Here is a 13,648-nt window from a genome sequence, read left to right on the forward strand (position 1 = left end):
TAAAGTTTATTTTTAATTTATGCACCTTAGTTTTGTAAACAATTTGCATCAATGTTCATTTTTATCAATTATAGCAAGTATTTGCTGCAGTTTGAAAGTACATTTTATATATGCGATTGCTGCTACTTAAAGAAAAGTCACTGGATTATATCACATGTAGCTGCTTTGTTTACAACCTGCACAAATTTGTTTTCAATGCCATTGTGAATGGAGGAAAGAGGAAACGGTTTCACAGCATGTAACAGTGGATGCTACATTATAGAGGGAATAAATACCTCATTTAACAGAAGTTAATGTAGCCTACATTGGTTTTAAGGTGAGGGCCGTGTTTAGTAAAAGAAATAAGAGCTTAAATAAGGGACAAAGGGCATACTTTTCAAAAGCAAGAAATTCCCAAGTGACACTGAAATTGAAAATGCCTGTCTTTATTCTCTTTAACTGCATTTCAAAATATCCCCCATGATCTATATACTCCTGAAAGCATGATCTCGTTCTCAAAACTGCTACAGATGCCTTGCCTCTGTAGAACAAGTTGAGTGCTACATACTATCGAAAATCCAGCTGCTTATTTAAGAATAAAAGGATACTATTTTGAATCCAATTTCATGTTCCTGAAAATTTTGCATTGCTTTATTTGTTGCATTTAATATTCGTATTAAAACTGTATTTCAGCAACTGGGCCAAAAATCCACAATAGCATCATTGTATTTGTCTACATAGAATTTATCAGCCCTTTATAAGCACAATATACTATCTGTGTATAAGAAGAAATTTGATTGACAATGGTCTGGCATTTTTAAGGAAAAGTGCTTTTGTTAGGGGACAACCTCACCCTTGTCCTAGATTCCATTTGAACACACCATTTGAGCAATCATACCTTTTTCAAACTTTAATTAAACATTAAATACCATTATTACAATAGATTTAAAACTATGGACAAGTGGAGTTGAAATCACAGCCACAGCAGCAAAGCTAATGAATGTGCCCATTTTCACATTGGTGTTGAATTCTTAATTCTGTGAGTGTGTGGGCCATTAAATCCACACATTGTTTTAAAATGTATTTGTCTGTAATTTTGCCTATCTTGGGGTCCTAATAAGTCACTACACAATTAATCCTTGTACCTGCCAAATGTCATGTAGGATGCAAGAAGAAAGAGTAGGGTGCTTGGAGTTTTTAAACTGTGCCACAGGTCTAATACTTCCTTGTCTTTTTGTTTGTTTGTTTGTTTGTTTTCCCCAGAGGAAGACAGATGTAAATTGTACTGTACAGCTGAAGACTTTGACTTTTTCTTTGCAATGTCCAGCAAAGTGAAGGACGGCACCTTGTGTTCGCCAAATAAATACGATGTTTGCATTGATGGAATTTGTGAAGTAAGATAATAATTAAGTTTCTTAAAAACTTAATGTCTATTTTTTTAAGTGGGCAATTGACTCCTTTATAGAAAATGCAGCTGTTACTTCAAATTCCCTTGTATCTGAGTCCTTTACTTCTGCCTTTTGGTTGCAGCAAGTAGGGTGTGATCATGGACTTGGTTCCAAAGCTGTACTGGATGCTTGTGGAGTTTGCAAAGGAGATAATTCAACATGCAAGTTCTTTAAAGGCCAGTACTTGATCCAGCACAAAGCTAATGGTAAGGAAAGCTGTTCCACATGATCATCAACTCGTTGCTCTGCTGTATCCCCATGTAATATATATATATGACTCCTTGCTCATTAGGGAGTGTCTAAAAGTCCAGATGTGAACTGAAAATCACAGGGAGAGTGAGAGAAGAGTTCACGTTTCTGCTGTTTCTTGGTAACAAGAAAGCTATGAACATAAGTTTTGGTTAGTTAATCTGCAGGCATTCCTTTTGTTTCTTAAGCCACTTTTTCCTTTTACGTGTGAATTTCCTCTAAAAATATTTTAAGATTCATGCAAGTGTATCAACAGTTCTGACTGGAAGGGGACATTAGAAGATATAAAAAGTGATACACAGCATAATGCCAAATGTGACAGCATTTCCACATCCATTTTCGAATTAAGTTGATGGGAAGCAGTCCAGTTGATTCAATGGATGATCCAGTCACTAGGATGTGGACTTTTCTTTAGTGGACTGTCACGGGCTTATTGTGAAATCCTCTCACCTTGCCTCAGTTTCTCAGGCATAAAATGGAGATAATAAATATTTCTTTACCCACAGAGTTATTTTGAGGATCCATTTATTGATGATTGTAAGACATGTCAATACTACAGTGAGGTATGCCAGGAAATCATTTAGGATATAGCAATACAGAAATACAACGCTAGGAGAATAAGCTAAACTGGATGCTCTGCAAAAAGAGCTGTGTTCCATGTGTGTTGAAGGTTGTCAGTAGCATCTTATCTGACTGTAGAATGAAGTAGGTTTCAAAAAGCTTGCCCATGATTGAAGTGGTACCTTCCAACTACTGCAGGAAACTACAGGGAAAACATGGTAAAACAGTTACAGTGAAACTACCATTAGTACGTTCTGCATTTTTCTAAGGTAAACTTGCTTTTTCTTGTCTTCAATCACAACGAAATATTCCAGGAATTGAAATACCTCTGAGTTACTCTGATTACAGACTGCATCGGGGGTTAAAATCAGATTTTTTTTTTTTTCTTGTGGAAATGGAGTAACTTTGGTGGATTAGAGCATCTATCTTCAATATCTTTCAAACTGACTTAAAAAGGGTAAACCATCTCTATCTGTATGGCAATTGAAAAAATGTTGCTTACTTCTTTCATTTCAGACTACTATGCTGTGGTCACTATTCCAGCAGGAGCACGCAGTATACACCTCCATGAAATGCAAATCTCAACCAGCTATCTTGCAGTGCGCAACCTCAGTAAAAAGTATTATCTAACAGGAGACTGGACAATTGACTGGCCAGGAAAGTTCCCTTTTGCTGGAACAGTTTTTGATTATCAACGCTCTTTTAACCATCCAGAGAGTCTATATGCAGCAGGACCAACTAATGAGACGCTGGTCTTTGAAGTAAGCTTTCTTCTGTTTATTCTTCCCTTGATGTCTATTACAGAATTAGTAACGACAGCTTTAGCTCTGTGCTGTAGCTCTCAGAGAGATTAAAGAATAGCGTTGAGTCACAATAGTATTCAGACTTAATTGTGTAGTCATGCTAGATTGAAAGGCCTTTCACCAGTTCATCAAGGTTTGAAGTTTATTAAATGTCACAAGTTCAGTGAAAAGAAAGGTGCGTAAAACACACCATATAGCATTATTTCTCAGTTGCTGCACAATGGTAGTAGAGATTATAAGCACATCCCACAAGTGCTGTACAATAAAATTCAGAGATGTAAAAAATAAATTTAACATTATGGATAGGCTTAAGGTAACAGCTTCAAATAATGCTTTAGAAAATACAGGCACAAGTAGCCCTTTTTACATCTACTTTGGGACACAGGTGATCTAAGTACCATACCTTAGGCTCCTGTGTAATTTCTGTTGATTCCGTTTTATTGGTGATAGCATCTAGAATAAAGAATTTCATATATGTTTATCTCCCAGTCAACTTCATTCCACTTACTCTGTCTGCCAGATGTCCTGTATTGAAACTATATTTAGAAGAAAGTAAATTTGTTGCTTCTATGGTTTGTTTCAGTGTTACATTTTTGAAACTGGTCAAAACTGGTCTTTTTTTCTAAGAAAAATCTCTTTCTGCATTGGGTTGCTTTTCTTTTAAAGTGCGTCAGAACATCTGAGGGTCAATTTCTGGCTAAATCACCTAAGTCTTTACTCACTGTTAGCTATATCAGTTTGCCTCCTTTGTTAGAAAGCACCAGCAAATCCATGGATTTTTAACTTGTCTGTTACATCTGTTTTGGTGAACTCTTCCCTGTGAGACGGAAGGAGCCATCCCCAGAAGGGGTTCAATTCCTTCCCACATCTTCACACAGTACCCTGGTCAGCCTGCTATCAAATGCATAGCTTTCTCCGGAGTGTACTGGGGGAGCTGGGGCGCGAGCGCTGTACCCACTCTCTGAGGCAGCAGGCAATGGTTCTTCTCCCCATCACGTAACACCGTAACTGGAAACAGCTCTCTGCAGAAGTTTAGCAGGAGTCGTGAACCGAGAACTCTGCATCCTGTTTCCATTACACAGCTTTGTTCTGTTAAGCTTAGGAACACAGCAAATATAGACTGTGATATGAAATATATTCTTCAAGGATTATTTAAACTTTCACAGCTATTCAGTAAAGATTTTTATTTTGAATACTGAAGAGCCTTACCATTACTCATATTGAGTAATGTACTTATATATTTAAGCACCATTGAAGCTCATGAACCTTGAACACATGTTAAAGTACTTTAGGATGGACACATGTTTTAGAATGGATAGTTTGACATAGGCTAAAGCTGTACATTTTAACAAATTGTTATCATAATTTGCAGTGACATTTCAAAATGTTTTTTCTCAATTGAAGAATTTTAATTTTGTGTGTGTAGGTAAATAAGAATATTTTAGTTGAAAGAAGAGTTTTGGCCTACAAGTCACAGACATGCTTCCTTGTCTGCAAATCATTTCCAAAATAGCCTTACACCAAAGAAACAAGCACACATAAATACTACAAAATGCTAAGCTGAACTCTCAGGAATCTTATTTGTCATAATACAAAGTAAATTGAACTGTATTATTATAGAACTAAAGTATGAATAATAAATTGCCTGTAAGATGACTTGGCTGCATATCATGCAAATACTTCACAGAATAAAGATTAAAGAAAAAAATATTTCATTTTAATGCCAAATAACACTTCTATTTTCATCCTATCAAATTATGCTAAACAGTTTTATTAAGATTTAACATTTAACTTGAGGCTATTGCTCCTATGAGAGCTTATTTAAGCTTCCCTTCTATTTTTATTGAAATACCTACACCACTGGCTTTAGTAACTAGGGAATCTAACAACTGAAAATGTTAAAGTTAATGTATTCCCCAATTATATATATCTATCAGCTGTAGTAAAGTTATTATTATTATTATTATTATTATTATTATTATTATTATTATTATTATTTGACTCAGTAATTTCAGCAATGTTCAACAAGCTGAATTCTGGAAAAATGCAAAATACTGTGTTCAGAGATCTGCATTATTTATGCTTTATCAATAAATAAGCAACAAAAATGCCAATGAAAAACAAAGAATACACTTTTATGACGAAACATGTTGCTGAATATCTATTTCCAACAGTAATGATGAAACAAATCCTATCTAACTTTAAGCATACAAAATAAGTCTTGCTAGCAATTTTTTAAATCCAATTAAGTTGATTTTCAGTAAGATGAGGCTTTCCAGGGAGAAGACCTCAACTTCTTCTGTAATGTTTAGATATTCTTTTCATTATTTGTAATTATGTTGTATTCAACACCAATTTAATAATTATTTTCTGGATTAGATTTTTTTTTTCCACAAGAATTCAGTGGGAGTCCTTGTAAAAATGGATACTACAGGGACTAAGAAACAGAATAAATTGCATGCATAAATACAGGAACTTTTATTATTCAGGTGGGCACAAAATACATGTTTTTATAGGTGTATTTATTGCTGTTCCACTATGATCTGAAAGATAGATTAGCACAGTTTGTGCTTGTTTAATTTTGTAGTCATACTTTTGCAAGACATTTGTCTGGTGACCCAAACGATCCAGGTTTTCAACCACATTTCTGGATGCAAGTCAACCTGCATCCTTCCAGAAAGTTCAGGTTACGCACATCCTCTGAGCAGCATTCACAGGAGAGGATGGGACCAGTGCTCTCCAGGTATGGGTCCAGACAGGTCTGGCACATCTGTGCTCAAGGCAATCTCTTCCTGTGAAATGCAGTCATTCTCCAAAATATTTTCTTGAAACAGACATCTGAAGCATGTGTTAAGAAAGAAGGGTGAAGCCTAAATAAGAAAAAGAGTCTTAAAATTTCCTATTGCCTTGCATATCACAATAGTTCAGCCTCGCAGTTCAAGTAAATGTTTCATATTTATGCATTATTGTATAGCATGTTCCTGTGCATCCGTTCTTCTATCAGGCTTTTCAATAGCTACGCTGTGTCATTTAATCAGACTTTGCAGTCCTAAACACTATTCAAAAGTGGATGAGAGACAAAAACCAGAAAGTACTTTTCTTTTTTGTCCTGGAATCCTACCAAAACAAAACAAAGCAAAAATAAACAACAAAAACACATATACATGTTCACATATATTACATGTATGTAATTATGGGAACCAGTCATACCAAAGAAGACAAAGAGCAGTGAATCTGTAATTTAACTAGGTTGTGAGAGAAAAAAATACAAACTTAATGGCCAAATATTTTCTGAGGGGGAGGAGAATATTTTGAGAAGAACGTGGTATTAAAAGTGTAGGACGAGTGTTTCCTGACCACAACTACTGGAAGATTTAAATGAAATTCTAGAGTTCATCAGAGCCTTTTCTGGATTGTCCAAGAAGTAAATTCACAGATGGAGGGAATGCAAAGCAGTGTAAACCGGTGCCCTTTAGAATTTGTATATCCTTCTGAAATTGCAGTTGGTATTATTGATACATTAGTGATTGTGGGTTTGCAGAAACCAGTAAAAGCCTAAATGAGAAATAGACATGGGTACCGAAGGCAGTTCCCAAAATGTCAAAATTCAGGCTAGATAAAATAACAGACAAAGGTCAAAGTGGTAGAAACATGATAGTTAAATGATAATCTGGGATCAGAAATTAATACCAGGTTTTTAAATATGGTTTTGGTAGCATAATTGTCTCATCTTAAATGGAAACATATTGGATTTTTTAAGGTAGTTGAATATATTCAGTTTATTTATTTATCTGTCATTTGGTCAAAGGTCATTTGGGCACCACTTCCACTTAAAGACCTCAACAGTGTTTTCTGTTAACCTGAGGAGGAATGAACAGTAAATTCATCATTCATTCACCTAGCTTTGAAAATGAGGGCTGGCAGCGGTCACCACTAAATGCTGAAAGTACTTTCCATAAGGGGCTAGCAGGGACATGGGTGTCAGAGGGCTCTACTGATAAAGATCTCGTGTGATGGTCACGTGTGACTTCCATTTGTTGAAATATTCACTCACCCTCCACAACTAAGTCAAATTACAAGAAGGAGTCTGAAAGCGCAATAAAAACCCGCACTGTTAGGTTGGCATGAAAAATATTGCATGACCCGCATTGTTAGGTTGGCATGAAAAATATTGCATGACCAGGAATCGATAAACTAACTTAAAAACACAATAGTTCAATAATTTTGTTTTCCATTCTACAAATAAAGTGAGGAAGAGTGGATTGATTTGAGAACTCAAATCTGATTTGAGAAAGCACTGTAAAGCTTTTCAGGATGAGATAGAATCAGTATCCTCACTGAAATTTACCTTAAACTTGGTGAAATATTGTATCAAGGAATTGTGAAATCTTGGTAAAAAAACATGGTTTACTTTGACAACAGTAAGTAACAGATGGAAAGGATGCTTTATAAAGAGGCAAATATTCATGGGAAGAGAAGGTGAATGGAGCTTCAAAGCAGGAAAATGTCTAATTAAAACCAGTAAATCACTTCCTCTTTGCCAATAGGAAAAAAAAAAAAAAAGGGGGGAAAGGAGGCCAGGTGGAATGACTTTACTGATGATCTAGCTGCCACTGGGAGAAAGCCAAGTTGCAGTTATAAAACATTACATTTATTATTAGCTACTAGATGATAAATTTGTACTGATTTCCCCTAAAGAGAAAGTAAGTTAAAGAGAGCTAAGATGTGCTTATAAGATACAGATGTTGGTTCAATACAAACAGATAAAAGGGTTTTCCTTTAGTGAAGAGAGACTAGCTGGACAGTATCCCTGAAGGTTGTACATTTAGCATGTGAACAGTAAAAAAATTGAGACACAATAACAACAGAAGATAAATTTGAAACAGCTGAAGTAGAAATGAGATCATACAGGACCTTTCAAGGTTACTGTTTTTTTGTGATTTTTTTTTCCTTTTAATGACCTTAGTGGACTTTCTTGAAAAACAATAGTTTGTCATAAGCTTTTAGTTAAGATTTTGTTTAAAGTGACTTTAGAAATACTGAAGGGATAAAAACCCTTTTGTTTTAAGGTTTGGCTTAAGTAACCAATGTAGATGCAATTCTTCCTTTGCTGGTGCTTTTCTCTTCAGGTGTTCTCCCACTTTCCTTGGAAGCTCCTGCTGTTGGCCACTGTCAAGGCATGTCAAAGCCCCAGCAGCTGCCCATTCAAGCCAGTGGTCCTGTTTTAAACAGGAACAGTTTTCCACCAGCTCCATGCTTAGATTTACACTAGTGAAAACAGAGTAAATTCATGAAAGTCAGTGGAATTAATCTTGACTGATCAGAGAAATCAGAATCTGGCTTAGCATGTTGGATGTTAAAATATGTATTGGATGTTAAAATATGTATTAAATGGCATGTAGATTCAGAGTGGATATAAACTGCAGGTCTCACAAGCATCTTTCTGAAAACCAAATCGAAAAAGCCAGACACTAGTCTTCAACACAGCCAAACTTCTTAGTCCGCCCTTATTGGTGTAACTGATGGCTCACTGGAGATAGCTCAACTCCTCCACATCTACCTAAAGAAATTATCAAAGACTTACAAAACAAGGGAGTGACCCAGGAAATGTAGATGCAATTTGAAGCTGCAGATCAAAGCTACCATGTGTGCTGGGGTTCAAAGTCTGGGCTCATGCCCATTTTGTAAATTATCCCCATGCAGAATGAGTAAAGATGAAAATACATGAAGCATATATGGATAAACAGTAGCTATTCCTTTATCTGGCTTTTTATTTAACTTCACTTCAATTCTCTAAGTGGTATAAGTGTATTACTCCTTCACAGAGATATGGATTCATTTTATAGCTTGTTAACCTGCCAGACACTTGTATGCTTTCCTGTATATTAGACAGAATATTATGGGAGAAAGAGGAGTTTTTCTTGTCTAAATTAATCTATTTTAATTCAGTGTATTGCAAATGACTTCACATACACATCTTACAATAAAAGATACCTTAAAAGCACAACGACTCAATCATAAAAAAGACATTGATACGCTGTTTAAAATGTTGACCTTCGAAAAGGAGTATTGTATTGGAGACTTAGGATAGCCATGGGGAAAAAAAGAATCTCAAACAAAGGAGCAGATGCACGGCTAGTTTAGAAAATTTATTGGCTTAGCTTTGAAATCAAAATTAGCAGCAAAAGGAAAAGGTTCTTTACTCAGGAGAATTCAATTTATCCATTGTTTTAACATTTTATGCCCTAAGCAAAAGCCACAGTTCTTTTTCTTCAGAGTAGATCTGGCAGATTCCAGCCACAGAGTCTGTGGTTTTCAAACTCAAGAAGCTGTAAATTTTATAACTCTGCGCCCTGCGGTCAGAGCTGCTGAGTGTTGTGTCTGAAGTCAGGTGGCTGGTGTGTTAAAGGTAGACATTAAACAGTTCTATTGAGGAACTGGAAATGTTTAAGGAGGTTGTTTGCCAGCTGTAAATTTGGGAGCAAATGCCAGTTGGCTGAAAAGATGCTGGAATGCATCCAGTTAAGTAGACTTGCACTGGAGGTCTTTCCAAATTTGTAGGTCTGATAACTTGGCTGTATACGCAGACTTCAGTTATTGGGTTGTTAAGGAAGGGCTTTATAATGAATGTTTGAAAATACGAAAGAAAAATTTTTATATGCTCATTACTTTGGCAAAATTGTAACTTTGCAATAGCATTGCATTCCTGATGAAGACTTGGTTGAATGTTATACACTGTATAACATTTTTCAGCTAAGTGCCAGGGACTTTAAATTATATGACTTTGTGTCCTACAATATTTTGTCCCCAGTACTTTTCCAGAGTTTGATTTTGCCCTTTTTCTTTGTAGCTGGCATGATACAAGGATGTAGGAGACCTGAATGTAATGCAGCTCCTGCTTTGTAAACATTCCCTCTTGTTTATTAAGTGGGAAGGGTCTCTAGTTTTGGCTGCTGGTTGGGAGAAGGAGAGGAAGTTACAGACTTCAGCTCTTTCTTACAATTGGATCTACTTTCCAATGCACAAGAAGGGGGTGTAACCCAATGGCTTAAAATGTGTACGGAGCAGCCTGATTGATGTACAGGATTTACCCCGCAGGCACTCACTCAGCTGGAGGCTGCAAGGTTCTGACATCATTGCATGGTTCTCTGAAGTGACAGACACTAACACATCTTGTTCTAACTCGTCAGACATCATTTGCTCTCTTTCCATTATCTGTGTTGAAGCACCAGGAGAACATTGCTCCAGAGGAGTAAAACTGGTTGCAACAAAAATGTTATTCTTCTTATCCTCCCTCTTTTGTGTTCTGAATTTGTTGCTCAGGATGCATTTGTTTTGTTTCTTACCTCTACTACCACCAAGTAAAGAACAATTTCACAGTCTAATATTTCAAGATATTTGTGTTAGGTAAGTTTGAAGCTTTACGGTTATTTTGGCCACCGGCGTAGCACAGCTTTGTGACAGTTGTCAGAATCAAATGAGGCAAGGGCTCACCCTTACAGGAGGTCTTGAGGCATGGACAAAACATCCTCCGCTTTTGACACACAGCTTGCAAAAGGGCCAGGTAGAATTTCAGCCCATGCACTTGAAAGAACATATAGCACCTTGGGAAATGAGAGAAAGAGCATCCTCATGGGTTTGGGAAAGAGACTTTAACTGTTTGTTATTAGGCAGGTCTTTTCTATCACAAGAATAAAATAAAGCTATTGTCTGAAATTGTATTTGAACAGGCCCAGTAAACGTTCTGTTAATGAAGAGTGACTTTATGCCCCCCCATTACTGTGAATGAAGTTCTGTGAGGAAGAGAGCCCCAGCTATTAGCAGTGAAAGCAGAGGAGCTATACTAACACTAGATTTTGTGGTCTTGTTCTTCGTTTGATATACTGACCTTCCTCAGTTGCTAAATAGCAACTAAATAGGAACACACTAAAAATATATTTCCACAACCTGCGGAACCTGCCAACCTGTTTTTTCTAGAAATTTTGACACCCATGGGCTTGAAGTTTGAGATTCAAAGTGACGGTGGAATAGCTGCTGTAACAGAGTTGGACTTTTTGCCACCAGCACTTGTACAGCTTTCTAAAAATCAAAACCGATATGGAGGAGACATTTTCCATCATCTGAAGGGGCTGCTAAATCTTATAAAACATTCACTTCACAGTGGACAGTGATGAAAGCTAAGGAAAAAATAAAATCCTGAAAAAAAGTTACATTGATGAGGTTTGAATAGGGCATAGTAAATAGGGCACAAATCCACATGGTAAAGAATGAGCATGAAGTAAAATACAGAAACTTTGTCACATGCTCATTAGTGAGCACTGAATGTTGTAGAGGCTTTCACTGTCACATAAATCCTCTTTTGCAATATGTAAATTTTCAGAGTATTTTAAAACTTTTGGTTCCATTTTAAAATGTTGTTATATTTCTTGGTCTTAAAAGACAAGAGAGTAAATTTGTTGATATTTTTTGTACCCTGTCTATATAGAGATCAGTTCTATCTGCATGGGTGTGCTTAAGCACTCAGATTAGACATCACACAAACTTAACTGACAGTGTCTGCCACATTTCATTAATAGTTTGAATAGGAGTCATTAATGTAAAGTGGAATCATACTCGAATTGCTAGTGCTTATCAAAAAGCATATTTTGGAACTGAGGTAAACCGTACCTGATCTTTATATTGCTATGACCAGATTCATACTGGTGAATAATTAAAACTTAGTAGAGCTCTGTAACTGTAAACTCTTGCACTTTTTCTATTAAGTATGAACATAAATGCGCTTTACTGCCAAAAGTAGCTTCTAAAATAAATAAATTGTTAAATACAGTTTTCTTCCCAAGTTTAGGTATGTGTCAGATTTTCATGCATCTTGCATTGATTTTAATTCAGACTGAAATTAATACAGTGAATTGGAGGAAGCTGTCTCCATGAAAGCTACAATATAATTCATTACTAAAATATTGCACCTCCAAGAGGTAGATTGCCTGAGTTAAGTGACAAGGATTGTTATTGTAGCCAGTAACCACAGTGTCTACAATTTTTCTAACACATTATGGTAAAATCAAGAATAAAAGATTTTTCCAATCCTTTTTTTCCCTGTAGACAAGACATCCAGGGACAGGTCCTCTGCTGGATTGAAGCTTTTTCAGTTTCAATCATCTTAAAAAAAAAACAGCTGAGGGTCTGCCAAATGAAACTTATCACCAGTCAGCACAGAAAAACATTTTTTACAAGAAAAAAAAAAATCAATTTTATACCCTCAGGCTCAAGAAGTGAGGAAGCCATCTCTAACTAACTCTATTCCCAGTCCCCACACAGCTATACTACTGCTTTGCTCAAGCTTCTTGCAGTAAAGCATTTGAGTCTTGCTTACTCAGTGAGCGAATGCTTCTTCATTCATAGAATCATAAAATCATGGACTGGTTTGGGTTGGAAGGGCCCTTAAAGAGCATCTAAGTTCACCCCCCCGCCACAGGCAGGGACAACTTCCACTAGAGCAGATTGCTCAAAGCCCCATCCAGCCTGGCCTTGAATTCATACAAGGCATTGTGGAAGGATCAGTTAGCCTAGTGTTTGCTGGCTAGAAGGCAGGAAATATCTCCCATCCCCAAATCCTTAATCCTTCCACTGCATTGGCACGAGCAAGCTCCAGAACCTGCCCATGAACCCCCGGTGAAGGCAGGGATCCACCTGTTAGGATTCCATCTCAGGAGACGAGCACGGAGTGCTGGGCCATGGCCAGTGACATACACTGTATTGCCAAAAGTCCAGACAATATTTCATGTCTACTGAAGGTATTTCTGCTTCATCAGTCCAGTCAAATGCCTTCTGATTTAAAGGAGCATTGTCCTGGTATTTCTGTACTCTGCTTATATGTCCTGCGGGTGCTGGGCCAAGCAAACACTTTGCTTTTAAGGAATTACTTTGATGAGTTTTAGCTTAACAAAGAATCAGGTCTCCAGCAAATTCTTTCACAAACTTTCACAAAAATATGTTATGTGTGTATCATGTTTAGTTCATCTGCCTTTCAAATGACAGAATCCTTTTTTTTTTTAACTCCTCTCTCCCCGCTTTTTTTTTTTTTCCAAACAAACCCCAAATACCCCTCTCTAGATCCTGTTACAAGGCAAAAATCCTGGGATTGCTTGGGAATATACATTTTCCAAAATCAACACTGAGAACAAGACATCTGTCAAAAAGCACAGCCACTCCTGGGTGACGGTGCAGTCAGAGTGCTCAGCTACTTGTGGTGGGGGTAGGTAACTTTCTAATTTCCAATGCTCTTCTTTTTCATTTTTAAGGCATCTCAAACATTTCAGCTGCCTTTAATTTTGAAAATTGTTTATAAATACAGACAGAAGGTTACACTGAACACCTGGTCCTTATTTTTTATCTGACAACTTATAACATCAGTGAAGTACCGTCACACTTCCTTTGTAGTAGAAAAAAATCCTGGCAGTCTCAATTCATGTCACTTATGGGGAGGACAATCTGTAGGCATATAATATCTTGCTCTTGAAGTAACATGGAAATTAACTATGTGCTTTGATGTAGTTGTAATTTGGGAACATGGAAAGATAACAAATAGTACAATTTATCTATCTGTAG

General features: G+C 36.7%; 1 protein-coding gene and 1 long non-coding RNA gene across 7 annotated transcripts in view; one reads left to right on the top strand and one right to left on the bottom strand.

Moving 5' to 3' along the window:
* Positions 1-13,648, top strand: part of ADAMTS18 (ADAM metallopeptidase with thrombospondin type 1 motif 18) — a 188,900-nt gene that overhangs the window by 158,765 nt on the left and 16,487 nt on the right. For all 6 annotated transcript variants that reach the window (XR_005823583.1, XM_040571013.1, XM_040571012.1 and 3 more), the window contains 4 exons: positions 1,243-1,373; positions 1,510-1,633; positions 2,754-2,998; positions 13,154-13,295. Coding sequence is in view for 5 of the 6 variants with exons in the window: in XM_040571013.1 (XP_040426947.1) it covers positions 1,243-1,373; positions 1,510-1,633; positions 2,754-2,998; positions 13,154-13,295 (642 nt within the window). In the remaining variant the exon portion in view is untranslated. The remainder of the gene's footprint in view (positions 1-1,242; positions 1,374-1,509; positions 1,634-2,753; positions 2,999-13,153; positions 13,296-13,648) is intronic.
* LOC121076579 overlaps positions 5,516-13,648 on the bottom strand; it is a 166,694-nt gene continuing 158,561 nt past the window's right edge. The window contains exon 5 of the long non-coding RNA XR_005823587.1: positions 5,516-5,910. This is a non-coding gene — a long non-coding RNA (uncharacterized LOC121076579). The remainder of the gene's footprint in view (positions 5,911-13,648) is intronic.

The sequence above is a fragment of the Cygnus olor genome, chromosome 12 (assembly GCF_009769625.2).
Source record: "Cygnus olor isolate bCygOlo1 chromosome 12, bCygOlo1.pri.v2, whole genome shotgun sequence".
Lineage (NCBI taxonomy): Eukaryota > Metazoa > Chordata > Aves > Anseriformes > Anatidae > Cygnus > Cygnus olor.